This window comes from Sciurus carolinensis, chromosome 14 (assembly GCF_902686445.1).
Source record: "Sciurus carolinensis chromosome 14, mSciCar1.2, whole genome shotgun sequence".
In the NCBI taxonomy this organism is placed as follows: Eukaryota; Metazoa; Chordata; class Mammalia; order Rodentia; family Sciuridae; genus Sciurus; species Sciurus carolinensis.
The window spans coordinates 75,640,364-75,658,998 of record NC_062226.1 but is presented as its reverse complement, the minus strand read 5'-3'; the positions used below and the strand labels follow the sequence as shown (position 1 = coordinate 75,658,998).

The window sequence follows — 18,635 nt, the reverse complement described above, 5'->3', positions numbered from 1 at the left end:
GGCCTTGAACCTACAATCCTCCTGCCTCAACCTCCTGAGCTGCTGGAATTATAGGTGTGCCCCACCATGTCCAGCTGTGATGGATTTCATTCTACTTGCTATTGTTCCTCTTAATGGGGGAGATAGATATTATAGGAAAATAATACATCCATTCCATCAAGTTTGGATAAATAATTTATAATATTTGGATGCTGAATATCCAAAATATTGTGAATGTTCCTCATCCCCAACTAAAGTATTTGTGACTATTTGGAATCTATCAGGACACTGCTTAGATTATATGAACAGGTAATTTCAGGTCTGTTTTCCTCCCATAGGTTTTTTGTTTGAACAAATAAAGGGCAGTCGAACAGAGTGGTTTGAGTTTCACTACTCTGTGTTCTTGACGGCCCTCTGGAAACTCACTTGTAGAACAAAGTTCAACAAGGCAGCCTGCGAAAGATAGGGGAAGAAGTAGGTATGGAAAATTCCCCAGGGCAATCAGATCCATGAAATTAAGATTGGATATCTTTGCCCTTGAGGGAAGAACTAAAAGGAAAATAGAAGAATCACATTTTCATTAGGGGAACCACTCTATACTTAGATTCTTTGAGCCATTGGCCTTAAATTCATTGGAGTGTAGAAATCATAACTGTGTGTTTAGGAACATGTTGAGGTTCTTGAAATTCTTGTTCTTTGGGGATGACTAAAATAGTGCTCCTTGCCTTTGTTAAACATTGACCAGTCCCACCCTCATTGAATTACCTGCTGTTTATAAGCCCCGTGATTGGAAATTCTCATTTTACTTGTTTACAAAATGTTTATAGATGCCAAGGCAACCTTGTTTCTCCCCTTCATCTTTTATGACTTCTCGTAATGTTATGGTGTCTGCAGTGGAAAGCAGAATAAGTTCCAAGTGGGTCATTTTGCTTCTGAAAATGGAAATCATCTTCATTGTCACCTTGAACTTCATAAAAAGTGATAAAATTGCTAAATCTATTTCTAACCCAGTTAGACTCAAGAACATCAGTAGGAGCTGAAGGTATAGCTTAGTAGTAGGGCATAAGTGTGGCCTGCTTTGAGGCCCTGGATTCAATCCCTAACATGAAAAAAAAAAAAAAAAGAATAACAATGATCATAATTCCATGAATGAGCCAAGACCTGCAATGTTTTATGCAGAAGAGAGCAATCTCTATTTTTGTGGGATTATGAAAAGTTACTGGATGGCAATGGGCCATTTCTCCTGTGCAGAATTTTTTCTTACATCCTAGTAAGATTCCCCAAATTGGAGCTTTAATGTGGTATTTTTCATTATAATGGGAAGAAAAATGGTGGTATTTCATTATTATGAATTTCAATAAAATTTATCTTTGATTTTTTCTTATTTTTAGTTCCTAATGAGACACAGACCTGACTTACTCAATAGAGCAGCTTTTTCCTCTTTCTTTTCAACATGCTGTAGATGTAAAGCTTCTAAGCAAAGACATTGCCTGAAGGCTAGGATAGGAAGATGTGAAAGGCCTGAATCTGAGTTTCTGAATTACTGAATGACCCTTATTCTATGAACACTGCCTTTGTTTCCATTATTTTAACTTGAGTTTTCTATTAAAACTTCTTTACACTGAAATATGATCTTTGATGACCACAGTGCTATCTATCCCCCAAATCCAGAAGGTTCTTCTGAATCATAAAAGGAAAGATTAACTAGGATAAAGATCATAATCATGCCAACTCCCTTCCAAATTGTTTTATAAATTTAATAAAATACTTATCAAAATCCTAAAAAGGCTGGGTGTGGTAGCATATGCCTGTGATCCCATGACCCAAGAGTCTGAGGCAGGAGGATGGCAAGTTCCAGGTCAACCTCAGCAGCTTACAAGACTGTGTCTCAAAATAAAAAAAATAAAAAGGGCTAAGGATGTATTTCAGTGGTAAAACATTCCTAGGTTTAATCTGCAGTACCCTCCTCCCTAAAATAGTCTAAACTTTTTTTTCAGGAAACTTGACAATTCAAAATTTATATGAATGTATAAAATTGTCCAGAAAAGTAAAATAACTTTTAACCTTTTGTTTTTGGAACCTAGCATTGAATTGGGGCTTTCACATGCTAAACATGTACTGTAGTCCAGGAAAGTAAAATAACTTTTAAAAAGAAGTCGATAGCATTGAAGGCTTTCCATATCTGGTGTCAAGATACCGAAAAGCATAACAGTGAAACAGAGTAGCATTTGACAGGAGTAGAAGTGAATCAATGATTATCCCACTTCTTGGTTTATACCCAAAGGATTTAAAATAAGCATACTATAGTAACACAGTCACATCAATGTTTATAGCAGCTCAGTTCACAATAGCTAGATTGTAGAACCAACCTAGATGCCCTTCAACAGATGAATGGATAAAGAAATTGTGGTATATATACACAATGGAATATTATTCAGCCATAAAGAAGAATAATATTATGGCATTTGCAAATAAATGGATGGAATTGGAGAATATCATGCTAAGTGAAATAAGCCAATCCCGAAAAACCAAAGGCTGAATGTTTTCCCTGATAAGTGGAGAATGATATATAATGGAGGTGAGGAGTGTGGGGAGTGAGAGAACAATGGAGGAACTTTAGATTATGTAGAAGGAAATGAGAGGGAGGGGGGTGTGAAAAATGGTGGAATGAGACAGTCGTCATTACCCTATGTACATGTATGATTACATGAATGATATGAATCTACATCATGTACAACCATAGAAACGAAATGATGTACCCCATTTGTGTATGATGAATCAAAATGCTGTCTGTAAAAAATGAAAAGATAAATAAATAATTAAATTTAAAAAAAACTGTTGTTAAAGGCTTACTTACATTGATTCTCAAGAATATCGTTCTTTTCGTAGTTTAAAAATAATAACAGGTACAATTATTATTATATACTGTCATGTATCAGGTATTGTAAGAGACTTGACATATATGCATCTTGCATATGCAGTGATGTATTTGATTCATGCCTGGCAAGTAATGTGTGTGCTTGCCAAGCTCAAATAATTCTTTTAATTAACTTATGGGGCAGATGCTATTTCCAGCCATGAAAACTGGGACTTAGAGGAATCACTAAATCAATGAGATTTAAGTCTAGCATATTGGTTTCAAACTCCAAAATGTTTTATTAATTATAACATTGTTGTTACGGTAAATGTAGTAAATGACATATGGAAAATACATGGTATAAGAATATTCAGCAAATCTTGATTACCAGAAGATGGAAAATAGTAGATACTGACTATATAATCATTAGGTATGTTTTCAAATATAACTACTAGATGTTTTATTTCTTTCATTTAGATGTACTCCAGGCTGCCAAGTTTGCCAGAATTTAATCAGGTAAGATTTCAATAAATAAGCTTCTTTTTAACTTTAAGGCATGTGTTTATGACTTACTAGGACAGTTTCCTTGCATCTTGAATGGACTCAGCACAAATTTAAGTTCCCTTTCCAAGGGAAGTTTTAAAAATGAGATTTTTTTTTGGTGGTGAGTGATGGAATGCAATTGATTATTTGAATTACTCGAGGGATATAAATAACTGGAGGTCTTTGACAAGAGCTTCTGCCAATAGAAACATGTAAAATTTTAAAATTTTATCTTAATATCTTTTTGTGCTTGGATAAAATAACTGCATCATGTTACTTAATCCATGGTTTGTAAGTAAGGTTTATGCATAACAAGCTTTATGGGAAAAATATTTGTACTTATCTATAAACTGAAATTCATAGTATAGTACAAATTTTAACAGTGATATATACTTCAAACTATATATTAGTAACTGATCTTACCTTGTTTAAAAAAGCATTTCAGGTAATTTTAATTTTCAAAACATTTTTGTTCTTTTAGTTATACATGACAGTAGAATCTATTTTGATATATTTATACAAACATGGAATATATCTTATTCTAATTAGGATCCCAGTCTTGTGGGTGTACACAATGTTGAGATTCACTGTGGTGCATTTGTATATGTACATAGAGTTATGTCAGATCCATCCTACTGTACCTTTCTTTTTTTCTCAGAAGAGAGAAATAAAATTACCTTAATCTGATCATATCCTTAAGTTTACATTATGAATTGAGCCAATGATAAATGAATTTTTGTAAATAAATGTAGAGTCTTCAGTTTAGCAAATCAGATGAAAAGGAAAACAACATGCACAGATTTTTAGAGTGTTTGAGGAACAATTAGTAAACTCTACAACACCATGTAAGTATTGGTTATTGTAATATTGTACTTAGGACTGGTTGATTTGACTGAATTTGGGAAATACTCTGGCACGTTTTTTGCATCCAGGAAGGACTTTGATGTCTTCAGCCACATATGAAGTACCTTCCAGGTGGATTAGTATCTGTAATTATATGTTAATTCCATCTATCTGCATTGGTTTTAGTTGCTCATTAGAATCTTTGCACATGCTACACACAACATCTTAAAATCATACAGCAATATGTTATCTTGTCTCACACCTCCTCCCTCACTTTTTTTTTTTTTAACTCCCAGTACTGGGTATTGAACCTCAGCACCTTACATGTGTCAGGAAAGTGCTTTACCACTGAGCAACATACCCAGCCCTTTTTATTTTATTTTGAGGCAGGATCTCTCTGCCCAGGCTGACCTGAAACTTGTGATCCTCCTGCCTCAGTCTCCTGAGTTGCTGGGATTACAGGTGTGCACCAGCATACCAGGATCTTGCAATATGATGACCGATATAGAAAGAACATTGCTCATCAAATTGGCATACATAAACTCCACAGCATTAAAAAAAAATTGAGGAATCCTGAAGAGAGATTGGAATTTGTGTTTGTTTTTAAATCTAAAAAAATAATTAAAATCACTAATATATATTTCAGTTTCACATGGTTCAAAACTAAAGTATAAAAAGATGTACAGTGAAAAAAATGTCCATTCTATTCTTCATCCTGAGGATGGAGACAGCTCAGTTCCACTTCCCCTACTCTTGGTTCCCGTGATTGTTAGTTTCTTGTGATTTCTTTAGGGGTTTTTAATCTGCACATAAGCAATAATAAATGTGTGTTTTTATTTTTCTTCAGTTCTCTGTTTTCCATAGACAGTAAGACATAGTAGATGATACTCCCTGTGTGTTTTGTTGAACTCTAGCTTTTTCCATACACCTTAAAATGCTTTGTGTAACAGGACAGAGAAAGCTGCTTCTTTTACAGAATATGAATGCTCCATGAATTACATATTTGGTTTTCTCTTGATGAATGTTTGGGTTATTTCATTATTTGCATTCTTTTGCAATTGTGACCAGAATAAGATTGAATAACTTGGGGCATTTGCAATTTCACTTATGTCTTGACTAATTTCTTATGTGGATTGACATTAATATATACCATAGTTTATACATACATATACAGTTTTGGGGTGTATGCTCAAATGATTTTTGCTTTTGATGAAGTGGTCTTCACACATTTTAGTGGGTTAATATCATTAAATTTGGGGGGGGTATATATCCCAGCATATGTAGTATATGTATGTTTATAAGTTATATAAATATATTATGGTACTAATATGTTATAGAAACAAAATAAAAAGCTATAAAGGAGATATAACTGAACAATATTAAAGTATTTTGTTTAATAATAGAAAAAGTTCTTTATTTCCCCCCAAATCCAGTTATTTAAAAGGAGACAGAATCAGGTGAGGTGATGTGTGCCTGTAGTTCCAGCTATTTGGTAGGCTGAGGCATAAGGTGATGTGTGCCTGTGGTTCCAGCTATTTGGTAGGCTGAGGCATAAGGATCTCCTGAGCCCAGAAATTCTAGCTGGAACATACCCAGTCAGAGTTGGGTATGGTGGTGCATGCCTGTAATCCCAACGACTCCGGAGGCTGAGACAGGAGGATCTTGAATTCAAAGCCAGCCTCTGCAATGTAGCAAGGTCCTGAATGACTCAATGAGACCCTGTCTCTAATATAAAGGCTGGGGATGTGGCTCAGTGGTTAAGTGCCCCTGGGTTCAATCTCCAGTACCAAAAATAAAATAAAATAAAATAAAATTTTAGGTCAGCCTGGGAAACATAGTGAGACCTCCATCTAAAAAAAACAAAAACACAGCAAAACAAAACAAAACTGGAGATATGAAATCTAATTATGTATTTATTGTTTCTTCTCATATATGTGGCTTAAAGATTGCTTATATGAAGAATACGGGTAATTGGTACCATTGCTTTCTTATTTTCTTTTTTTTTTGATAATGTGATAGTTATTGTATTTTAAAGTGTTTATGCAATTTTTGTTTTAGAAAGGTTTAATCTTAATTTTAGTTAATTTTGTTGTACAGTATAAATTATGACTATATAAAATATTTGTCAAAATAACTAATTATTTGCAGGAATACTTATTTTGATATTCCCTCCTTTAAAATTATATTACATATGAGGGATGGGAAGTGAGGAGGGAGTGATATTGGCCAAATTATATTGTTATATTGTGCGCATGTATGAATATGTAACAACAAATCTCATTGTTATGTACAGCAGTAAAGAAATGTGGAAAGAAAAAAATATTGTATCATATGCATGACATGATGGAACACAGCTGTGAACCCAGTGAGTCGGGAGGCTGAGGCAGGAGGATCCAAAGTTCCAGGCCAGCCTCAGCAACTTAGTGAGAGAGTCTGACTCAAAATAAAATACCAAAAGGGCTGTAGATGTAGCTCAGTGGTTAAGTATTCCTGGGGCTCAAGTCCCAGTATCAAAACATATAAATAATAAAAATATATTATTTATATGTAGTATAAAAATGTATTATATATATAAATATTATTTATTTATTATAAAACATTTTTAAGTACTGGGGTTTCAGAGGTGTTTTTAGGTACGTTAAGTGTTATACCCAGAGTCTAAGTTGCAGGACTGATCTCGAATTTGAGATCCTCTTGCCTCAGTCTCCTGAGTCACTGGGATTAGAAGCATGTGCCTGTGCTTCTAAAGCACTGTGCGCAGCTATTTTTTGTTTATAGGCAATCCTGTTTGGTGACTCTTTTCTTGTGACAGTTCTGTGTTTTCATATGACTTTAATGTTGCATCTTTTTTTTTGCCTCATTAGCATTTCTTCATTTTGATGTGCATATTGGGTTTTATATGAGGGCATTTTCTTGCTTCCTTTATTGCCTAATTCAATATTTTTCAGTTTCTACTTTATTGTGGCATATTTGACCTAGAATAAACTTAAAGTATATAGTTTGAATTTTTGCCATCTTAGCTATTTTATTGATTGATTGATCACAGTGCTGGGGATCTAACCCAGGCCTTGTGCATGCTAGACAAGCACTACACAACCTGCTCTTTCTTAAAAAATTTGAAGTGTAGAGTTCAGTGGTGTTTAGTACATTCCTGTTGTTGTGTAATGGATCTCCAGGACTTTCTCATCTTGCAACATCGATATTCTATCCATGACACATCTCCCCATGGCCCTTTCCTGCAACCCCTGTGACCACCATTGTACTTCCAGTCTCTATGAATTTAACTCCTTTAGATAGCTCACAGAAGTGGAATCGTATTATATTTGTCTTTTCTGGCTGATTTAATTACCATAATGGCTTCAAGTTTCATTCATGATGTAGCATATGTCAGAATTTCCTTCTTTTTAAAGATTAAATCAAAGGGTTGGGGATATAGCTCAGTTGGTAGAGGGTTTGCCTCACAAGCAAAAGCAAAGGTTAAATCATATCCCATTGTATGTATACACATTTATACTCCTTTTTTGCGGTGCTGGGGATTGAACCTAGGGCCTTCTGCTTGTGTGGCAAGCACTCTACCAACTGATCTATCTCCCCAGCCCTGTATATACATTTTGTTTATCCAGTCATCCAAGATGGATATTTATATTATATCCACTTCTTGGCTATTATGAATAATACTTGTATGAACACGAGTGTGCAAAAGATTTGTAGCATTTTAGAAAAAGCATTCTCTAAGTGATACTTATGTCTAATCAAGGGAGAGAACCAAAGGGGGTGTTTCTAAATTTAGAAGATAATCCAATGTAAAAAATCTAATATAAATATTAATGTAAACTTTTAAGACTTACTAACATATGGCATCTGTATATTACTCTGGGAAAATGTAGAAACATTGCATTGATTTTCTATGCTAAAGTCATTTGTTTTCTGAAATGTAGGTGTTGCTGTGGCCGATTGATCCAAGACCATCATGGGATAGATTATGCCTGGACTTTCTCGGCTGTCAAGAGTAATGAAAGTGAACAGTGGTCTGTTGAAAAGCATACAATGAAAAGCCCTACAGATACCTTTGGCACTATTAATTTCCAAGATGGAGAGCATACCTACCACTCCAAGGTTTGCTAATAATTCAAACTGTCTTCCTGGTTTTGAATATAAGATAACCTACAAATGTGTCTCCAAGTATAGATAATCAGATGACCTGGCTTTATTATAAAAGGAGTTGTGCTATTGATCCCCTTGTTATAACTAGCCTGATCTGACTTCCTTAATATTGGAGGGGCATCATACCTTTCCCAGGTTTGATGTGTCCTGTTCTTTATTTGACTGATCTTTTCAGTTCAGGAAGCTTGTACCCTCTGCAAATGAGAATGGCTCATTACCCTTGAGACAATGAACTTTTTTTTAAAATTAAGAAATGTAGTAAAGTTACTATACCAGAGCAGGCTTTGTTAGTCAGTTTTCTGTTACTATAACAAATGCCTGAGATAATCAGCTTATAAAGAGAAGAGGTCTATTTAGCTCATGGTTTTAGAAATTTGAGACCAGGATTGGCTGGCCCTGTTGCTTTGGGCTTATGGGAAGGCAGGACATCAGGGAAGGAAGCTTATTTTAGACCAAGCCAATTGCCTCGTGGTTGGGTGCAGAAAAGAGAAGAAGAGACCAGCATTTCACCATCCTCTTTGAGGGCATACCCGCAATGTCCTAAAACCTCTCATTAGGCACCACCTCTTAAAGGCTCTACCACCTCCTAAGAGTGGGGATCAAGTGGGATGGGGACCAAACCTTTATCACACAGGCCTTTGGGGGATATTTAGGATCCATATTATGGCACAGTGTTTAACTGAAGCATGACCATAGTAATTACCAGTAACTTGTCATTTTTCACATCCCCCAGGTTCTTGTGAAGACTTCTCAGGAAGGATATGGGGAGGATTTCTCCCTGTGTCCACTGATAACTTTGGGCTCTAGTGGCTAGTTTTCCTCCTGTCTATAACATGATAATTTTGCATGTGATTTACCTGGTATGTTAGTTTTTTGTTACTGTGACAAAATATCTGAGACAATAACTTAAAAGGAGTAAAGATTTATTTTGATTCATGGTTTTCAGTCCATGGTCACTTAACCTTGTTGCTTTTGGTACAGTCCATCATGGTAGGAACACATGATAGAAGAGGCCTGTTCACCTCATGGAGGCTGGGAAGGAAAGATAGAGATGGGAAGGGCCTGGGGTCCCAACATTACCCTCAAGGACATGCTCCCAATGACCACTCAGCCCCACCTCTGAGAAGTTCCACTGCCCCCAAATGGCACCATAGGGTGGTAGCCAAATGTTTAACACATGGGACTCTGAGGACACATCAAAACACGTAGTATTGATAGGTCAGCCATTCCTCAGTTGCTTTCTCTTGAGCATGTGAACTCCCTGTTGTTTTATTCAGGCAGTTTTCCCAGATAGAATCCTCTTCAGGAGCTCTGCATCAGCTGTACCCTGGAGTATGACCAGCAGTTGATTGGATTTGAAACAAAAATTCATCCTAGTGACTACAGTTTTTTTCTTCATGGTTTTTGTTTGTTTGTTTTGTTTTTTGCAGTCCTAAAGATTGAACTCATGTCTGCTCTACCACTGAGCTACACCCCAACCTCTTAACTTTATTTTGAGACAAGATCTTCTTTCCCAGGCTGACCTTGAACTTGCGATGCTCCTGCCTCAGCTTACAGTTTCTGGGATTACAGGCATGTGCTACCATGCCCAACCTCCTACTATCCTATTTTTTTCCATAATTTTAATTGGTGCATTATAGTTGTCCGTAACGGTGGGATTTGTTGTTACATTTCTGTACATGCACATAATATAGCAATGTAACTTGGCTAATTCCTATTATTTTCATATGGAAGCTATGTCCTAACTTGTAAATTAATTCATGATTATTCTTGGATTCTTTCTTTTGCATATTTGGTGATAGCTGCCCCATCCCAACATTCAGAAATTCTAATATTTTAGTAATGAAATAAGGGATAGTGTATTATGAAATTCAAAGATGAATAGAATATTGTTTTACATTGCTACCATTTGCTGGGTACAGTGGCATACACCTATAATCCCAGCAGTTTGGGAGGCTGAGGCAGAAGGATGGCAAGTTCAAAGTCAGCCTCAGCAACTTAGAGAGGCCCCAAGCAACTTAATGACTCCCTGTCTCAAAATAAAAAAATAAAAATGACTGGGGAAGTCACTGGGAATCAATCCCCAGTACCACCCCATCTCTCAAATTGCTACCATTCTGAAGGATAGTGTGATGATCCCTGCCTGCATGTATGATCTCTACGTGTGGTTCTTCTGGGTTTCTTGTTGCCCTAATTTCTTTCTATAAATCTGGCCTGTTCTGGTTGCTGTTTGGACATAAGCTTGAGGAAGGCAAGCTCATCTCAATATTACAGTATTTGAATGCTACGCATGTGGCTGCATTTTCCAGTTGCACTATGTAAATCCTATGCAAAATGCAAAATAATCCGGGAAACTACTTGCTGGTTTGGATTTCCCTCATCTTTTCTTTTGCTTGCATTGCCTATTCAGAGATGACTATTCTGTGAAAAGAATTTGTTTGGAAAAGAAAATGTTTTTAGAGGGACACACTGTATAAAGGAAATGATAAGTTCTAGAAAGTGCTTCTGAATCTTTTGTTACGTGAATATGTGAAGGGGACTAGTGAATTGAAAAGTTACAGCATTTATGAAGTCACATTTCACCTACTTCTCACAGTTTTTTATTACTGGGTTTGCTGAGGTGGTGATTTTGGTCAGTTGTTTGAAGTATCTCTCCTTCCTTCAGGCCTTCTGGAGGACGTTGGGGGCCAAGCCTCCAGCCGGAGGAAACTTTCCTACAGGGACTTAGAATTCCCAGAAGGAACTAAAAAGGGGTGTGGGATCTTTCAAAAGTAAATATTTCCCAATATGTGAGGATGAACTTTAAGAGAGATTGTAGACACTTCCCTGCAGGTTTTCTCCCTGCTGTGTGCTCATTGTTTCCATGCCCGGAGTATATTTTTCACTATTTTCTGTTCATGGATATGTGCTTGTCTTGCAGTATATTAGAACTTCTTATGATACCAAATCGGATCATCTATTAAATTTAATGTTGAAAGAGTGGAAGATGGAATTGCCCAAGCTTGTCATCTCTGTCCATGGGGGTCTCCAGAACTTTAAGATGTCCTCTAAGCTTAAAGACATCGTCAGCCAGGGTTTGGTCAAAGCTGCAGAGACAACAGGAGCATGGATAATAACGGAAGGCATCAACATGGGTAAAGCACATGTCTGTCTGTCCCCCTTCTCTCCATTCCCCTCTCTCCCTTCTTTCCTTCCTTCCTTTTCTTCCTCCTTCCCTCCTCCCTTTCCCTTTCTCACTGTACAGCAGGCATTATGGCATCTAATCTCTGCTCTGCAGTGCTCCCAGGAGCTGTGGTGATGTGAAAGAGAAAAACAAAAAGCTGGTGACTGGGAAATAAGCCCAGAAGAATGGTAGACTTTTCCTGGAATGTTTTGATCATTGTCAAAATACGCTATGTTGATGCAACTTTGAGTAAACTTCTGGCAAAAAAAAAAGTAGTCTTTCCTGAATTTCAGTCTCTTAAGCCACAACTCCTGAGACCAAGGGTTCTCTGCCATCTAAGGGTTCATTGAGCTATTCCAGATGTTAACCAGAAGAAGAGCTGGTCCTGAGACAAGTTCTGCAACTACCAGCAGCAGGACCAGCACAGTTAGAAATGTGTCCATGGGATGCAACAGTCAAGAGCATTTTCATAATGAAAATTCTGGGAAGGAAAGCATAAATTGCCCATGGTGAATTCACATTGGTGATATATAAGAGGGGTGGGAAAACATGAAGTAGGGAGAGGAGAACAGTTTATGGAATACCATTGCTTCCGGCTTGGTTGGGGTTAATAGTCTGGAAATTTCATTTGTTAGCATCATGCAGTGACCCCTGGGGTTTTGAGTCAAAGTTTCAACATACATTCAGGAACGTGAAACAACTTTTGTTGCTTTCACCCTGTAGCTGTTAACAGATCAATTTCTCTTATCTCTTTGCATTTCCATCCTCTGGCCCTTAGAATTAAATGTAGGACATCTCTTATTTGGGTGTGGTGGTGCATGCCTGTAATGGCAGTGACTCAGAAGGTTGGGGCAGGAGAATTGCAAGTTCGAGGCTTAGGCAACTTAGCAAGACCCTCAGTAACTTAGCAAGAGCCTGTCTGAGAATAGAAAATAAAAAGGACCGAGAGTGTAGCTCAGTGGTCAGTTGCCCCTGGGTTCAATCTCCAGTACTCCACCATCAAAAAAAACAAAAAAAAATTTAAGGCATCTCATGATTTTTCTTTTATCAAGGCAATTGTGAGATTAATAGGAACATCGAACCTGTGCAAATGAGTAGTGTGTGGGCCTGGATAGTAGCTAAACTCATAAGGTCATTGTCAAGTTTTCAGATATTGGAAACAGATGACATGCATAAACATTGCATCGATTATTTTGTGAATGAGTAGACAATTACTTCTTTTTAATGATGTGATTGTCTATATCATTGACTTTTATGTTTAATTTCATATTATTCTTGTTATTGTTATTATTTGCAATACTGGGAATTGAACCCAGTGATACTCTTCCACTGAGCTATAACTCTAACCCTTTTCAGTTTTTACTTTGAGACAGTCTTGCTAAGTTACCCAGACTAGTCTCAAACTTTCTATCTTCCTGCCTTAGCCTCTAAAGTTGTAGGGATTATAGCTGTGCCCTACCACACCTGACTCATTGACTCTTTTTATTTTTCATACCAGGGATAGAACCTAGGGGTGCTTAACCACTGAGCCACATCCACAACCCTTTATTTAATTTAATTAATTAATTTATTTATTTTTGCAGTGCTGGGGATTGAATCCAGGGTCTTGTGCTTGTGAGGCAAACACTCTACCAACTGAGCTATCTCCCCAGACCAGCCCTTTATTTTTAATTTTGAGACAGGGTCTCTCTACATTGCTGAGACTGGCTTTGAGCTTGGCTTTGAACTTGCCATTCTTCTGCCTCAGCCCCCTGAGCCTCATTGAAATCTGACATTCAGGAACCTCATATGGTGGCTTCTGAACCTTATTCCTTTGCCTCAGAGTTTATGAGCAGCATGCACATAAGAATCCATTGGGGGAACTTTAAAGAAAACAAAAACAAACAAATAAAAAAACAACCAGAGGCACCTGATCTTCCTCAGATGAATTTGAGGCTTCCAGGATATAACTTCTGAAGTGAATCTAATGTGCAGTCAGGCTTGAGAACATGTGACTCTACCAACACTCAACTCTTACTAATCTGTTACTAACAGATGGCTTTCCATCTCTCTTTACTCTTCTCTCTTTTGAATCCAAAGTCTCTGATTAAATCATGCCCATCTTTTAGGACTGACACAAGATGTCAACACTCACAAAACAGCATCTGATAATCTCAACTAGAGCTATTCATTTTTATCTTTTAATTTCTATAGCAGTGACTACCTGCAGCCCTGTGTCTATGTTCACATCACCCATTAGCACAAGTCTGTGTATCAGCTGTCTTACCTGGTGATGCACCAGCGACCAGGCCTACACCTTTGCCCAAGTATTCAGTAGCACGTACTGTTTAATCATTTCTTTTGACTGAAGAGGAATGAAGGAAGCAAATGATAAACAAATGAGCAACAAACAACAACAAAAACCCACAAAAAAGCAAAATAAAATAAGCAATTTGGTCTCTCACTAATAGGAAACCTGGTAGTTTGTCTTGTGCATTTTATAGATAATTAATTTTTCATATTCTGGAACAAACTGAAGCTGGCAGAGTTCTAAGTCCATTGTACAGTACTTATTTTATTTCTCATAAAAAAGAGGGTGGGGTAGGGGACTTTTAGAGAGCTTAGACAAATGTCGACTTGGAAAAGACATTTTTTGTTAAATAACTGCATTACATGTTTCATTTTACTTAATTGTTTTTTCGAAAAGAAAATTTAGGTGAGGGTCACCAAACCTAAAGAAAGACCTAGAGGGTAGTGTGAAGCTGGTTGAGGTAGATTATATGAACAATAGACATGATGGGAAACGAGGAAGGTCATCAATCTGATTCCTGACCACAGCTCCTATACTATTTGAGGAGTGGTCCCTGATCGGAAGCATCAGCATCAGATCTCAGGCCCCAACCCAGACCTGCAGAAACAGAATCTGCATTTGAACAACAGCTTGGATGATTCTTGCACATTCAAATTTGAGAAGCTCTGCTTATGAATGCCTGCCTATCTTGAGATGCTTCTGAACTATAACTGAACATTTTTTTGGCACAGATATTTGACAGTTGCTGAGTTGATTGCCATCAGCCTTCAAGATCTACCAGGTCTAGAGCATTTGGATTGGTGTTGTGGATGAAAGACAAGTAGTGTGGCCCTGGGTGAGGGGCACAGGTGGGCTGTGACAGAAGACAAAAAGCAATTTGACTAGAATTTGATGCTGACAGGGTTAAAAGGAAAGTGTTTTGAAGAGCACAAGGAAAGGGGAGAGGGAATACAATTTGAACTGAGGGCAGCTTTAAGGCTTGAATGAGAATACAGCACTTGGCATTGGTCTTCAGCAAGGTAGAGGTGGCAGTTCATGATGAGAAGCACAGATGGAGACCAAGGCAAGTGTAGAAAGAAATGATAAAGTTACTGACTGCAGTGTGTGCCATGTGGCAGGGTTCAGGGACAGCAAGGGAGGCTGGAGCCAGATTGGGTGCCATGCTAATGGGCTGGCATTATTCTCTGCATGGCAGAGAGCTCTCAAAAGGATTTGAACCAGAGAATGAATAGGGGTCAGACTGAATTTTGCAGAGATTCTCAGAAGAGTATTTGTATTAGGATTGCAGGTGGGTTTCTTAAAACAACACCACCAACAACAAAAATAATACAGTAATGCTTTTATAAACCAGGCCAAATCTCTGGAATAAAAATCTCTATTGGGATGGAGAGCTTCACAGTTGATATACAAGTGTTCCTGAAGTCCAGAACTTAGATCCTAGAGATGAATCTGACACAGTTTTAATGGACTTGGGGAGAAGATGCCAGAGATAAGAAAGTGATTTAGGGGCTGTGCATCAGATACATGCAATCTGAAGGTGTCCTTCTTAGTCCATCTGTGCTGTTATAACAAAATAGTGAGACTGGTAATTTATGAAGAACAGCTTATTCCCTCACGTTTCTGGATGCTGTTCAAAATCAAGGGACCAGCATTTGGTATGAGGTTTCTGGCTGTTTCCTCACATGGTGGGAGGTAGAAGGGCAAGAGGGAGCAAACCCATACTCAGAAACCTGTTTTACATAGCACCAATCCATTTATGAGAATGGAACCCTCATGACCTAAACAGGTCCCCAGAGTCCCCATTTCAGACACTGCTGCATTGGGGACTAAAATTTCCAATGCATGAATTTTGAAAGGGACACATTCAAACTTAAGCAGAAGTTTTTTGTTTTTTTTTCTCCCTGTGCTCATGATACATGTGGAGTCAGTACTATACATAAGGAAGAATGTCTTAAGATGCAGTGTTGTAACTGAAGATCAAAGTCAAAGTCAAAGGACTACTTATTGTATGATTCCAACCATGTGACCATCTGGAAAAGGCAATTATGGAAACAGGAAGATCAGTGATGTCTAGGGCTTAGTAGAGAGGGAGGGACGAATATTCAATGCACACAGGAATTTCAGGCCCGGAATATATTTTGTATGATACTACAGTGGTGAATAGGTGACATTATACATTTGTCAAAACTCATAGACTATATGACTCCAAGAATGAACCCCTACGTAAACTATGCTTCTGGTTGATAATTGATTATAACAAAATGTACTACTCTGGTGGGGGTTGTTAATGGGGGAGGTTGTGTTTGTGTGGTGGCAGGGGGGTATAGGGGAATTTTCTCTACTTTCTGTTCAAATTAAAACTACTCTAAAAATGAAGACTATTTTTTTAAAAAGTCAGATTATCTAAACTGGAATCTTAGCTCTACAAATTGCCAGCTCTATAACCTTGGGCAAGTTATCTGACCCTCTGTGCCACCATTTTTGTCTATAAAATGGATTTTAAAAAAAGCCTGAAGTATAAATACTTGTAAAGTAGTCAACATTTGCTGAAATCTTAGCATGTTCCAGAACATAGTGGCTTCTATAATTATTAATTTCAGGAGATCAAACATTAATGTACTATTCCTTAATGTATTCTCTCTGGAATAGTTGTGCATATGAAGCTGTTAATTTTTTTTTCAAACAATTTGTTTTCCTTGTTTTGTACAAAATGGGCGTGGGAGGCAGTGTGCAGGGATGATTGGCATCCATGTACCTAGAAGTGGGTGGTGGCATGGTCCATCTCCAGCAGGTCATCGAGCAGTTAAATTAGTTTGCCTTAATGACGTAAGGGATACATCTGTTGAGACACTGGAGAAGATTAGAGACAAAAAAATATAGAACATTCATGATATCAGGGCTGGACTTGCTGAGAGAGGACTACACACGGAACATTCCAGTCATTCAACAGGGTCAGGACCGAGATTGTAGGCAGAAATTGCCCAAAAGGAGAGGGAAATTCTTCAGGTCCAGAGGTCAGTGATAAGAGAAAAAGGTGTCAGGAGAGAATAGAGGAAAAAAAGATACCAGAAGCCAATTCCACTGTGCCAGCAACTTTCCTTAAGAATAACCTTTTGCATCATTATCCTACATAATGGTGGTGGGGGGCAGGGGTGAGAGAAGAATGGAGGAACTTTAGATTACGTGGAGGGAAATGAGAGGGAGGAGGGGGCAGGGGTATGAAAGATGGTGGAATGAGACAGACATCATTACCCTATGTACATGTATGATGATTACACGAATGGTGTGAATCTACATGTACAACCATAGAAATGAAATGATATACCCCATTTGTGTACAATGAATCAAAATACAGTTTGTAAAAATAAAAATAATAATAACCTTTTGCATATCTTTGTTTCTTTGGCTCTGTTTTACGTGATTTGTGAGTTAAAATTTGACTTCTGAACTGGTTGTTTATAGGTGTGTCCAAACATGTTGGAGATGCCCTAAAAGCCCATTCCTCTAAGTCCTTGAGGAAAATCTGGACAGTTGGAATCCCTCCTTGGGGTGTCATTGAGAACCAGAGAGATCTCATTGGAAAAGATGTAAGTAGACAATCCTTTCTTAACAACAACAAAACATGGATACAAATTCAAATAGTTCACTTAACACTGTACCTAGGTGTCTAATAAACCCCTCAAATGTAATACATACCCAACTACTTCCTGCTGTTTTTCTACATCCCTTATCCTATTTTATATTTTCACTTTTTTATATTTTGGTACTGAAAATTAAATGCAGGGGCTCTCTATTACTGAGTTATATCTCCAGCTCTTTATATTTCTTATTTTGAGAGAGTCTCCCTAAGGAGCCTACGTTGGCCTTGATCTTATGATCCTCCTGCCTCAGCCTCCCAAGTGACTGGGATTACAGGAGTGCACCCCCACATTCAGTTCTCATCCTGTTTTAGAAAATGACAATTCCATCCTTGTTGTTACTCAAGCCAAAAACCCCAGTTTAATCCCACAATGATCTCTTTGTCTCATACCTCAAAACTGATCCATCAGTAAACTACCTGAGTTCCACTTTTGAAATATGCTGAAAATCTGACCTCTTCTCATTATCTCCACTATTAGTGAGCAGGTCTAAGTGACCATTCCGATGCTAAATGATTGTAATAGTCTTACTTCCTCTTACTCTTGTCTCCTAAGTCTCAACATGGTAGCCAGAATGTTCCTTGTAAAATAGAAATCAGATCATGCTATTCTTTGCAAAACTCCTCAATGGCTCTTGTCCTGCAAATAGCCAATATATTTGGAATGGCTCATATGTAGTAAAACATGACAGATTCTTAATTTGGCTCATGCTAGTTCTTTTCTCTCATTTCATATTATTCTCTGCTTCATTTGTTCTTATGTATTGATTCATAGATCCTATCTATGTGTTTGTCTGAAGGGAATGGATGTGTCCATTTATAAGGTTTTTTTTAATTAAAATTATTGGTATTAGAAAAGATATAAAGAAGAAAGAAACTACTGCTAATATTTTGGTGTGTTATGATTCCAGAATTTTTTCTGTGTATGCCTGTGTGATTTTAAAAAACACATTTAAAAATTACAAAAGAAACTGCTTTTGTCTCTTCTATTTTCTTATCTATTTTCAACTAACTCTCCCTGTTATTTCTAAGCAAATTCCAGACATCAGATAATTTCATCTGTAAACATTTCAGTGTGCATTTCTTTCTTCCCCTTCTCTTCCCTCTTCCCCTTCTCTTTCTCCTTCTTCTTCAGCACTGGTCATTGAACCTAGAGGTA

The 18,635-nt window shown here is 37.5% G+C and overlaps 1 protein-coding gene across 7 annotated transcripts in view; it reads left to right on the top strand.

The window, feature by feature from the left end:
* The window catches only part of Trpm6 (transient receptor potential cation channel subfamily M member 6), a 150,298-nt gene that overhangs the window by 22,169 nt on the left and 109,494 nt on the right, over positions 1 to 18,635 (top strand). For all 7 annotated transcript variants that reach the window (XR_007105008.1, XR_007105006.1, XR_007105007.1 and 4 more), the window contains exons 3-6: positions 3,314 to 3,352; positions 8,161 to 8,338; positions 11,307 to 11,520; positions 17,302 to 17,426. Coding sequence is in view for 4 of the 7 variants with exons in the window: in XM_047525125.1 (XP_047381081.1) it covers positions 3,314 to 3,352; positions 8,161 to 8,338; positions 11,307 to 11,520; positions 17,302 to 17,426 (556 nt within the window). In the remaining 3 variants the exon portion in view is untranslated. The remainder of the gene's footprint in view (positions 1 to 3,313; positions 3,353 to 8,160; positions 8,339 to 11,306; positions 11,521 to 17,301; positions 17,427 to 18,635) is intronic.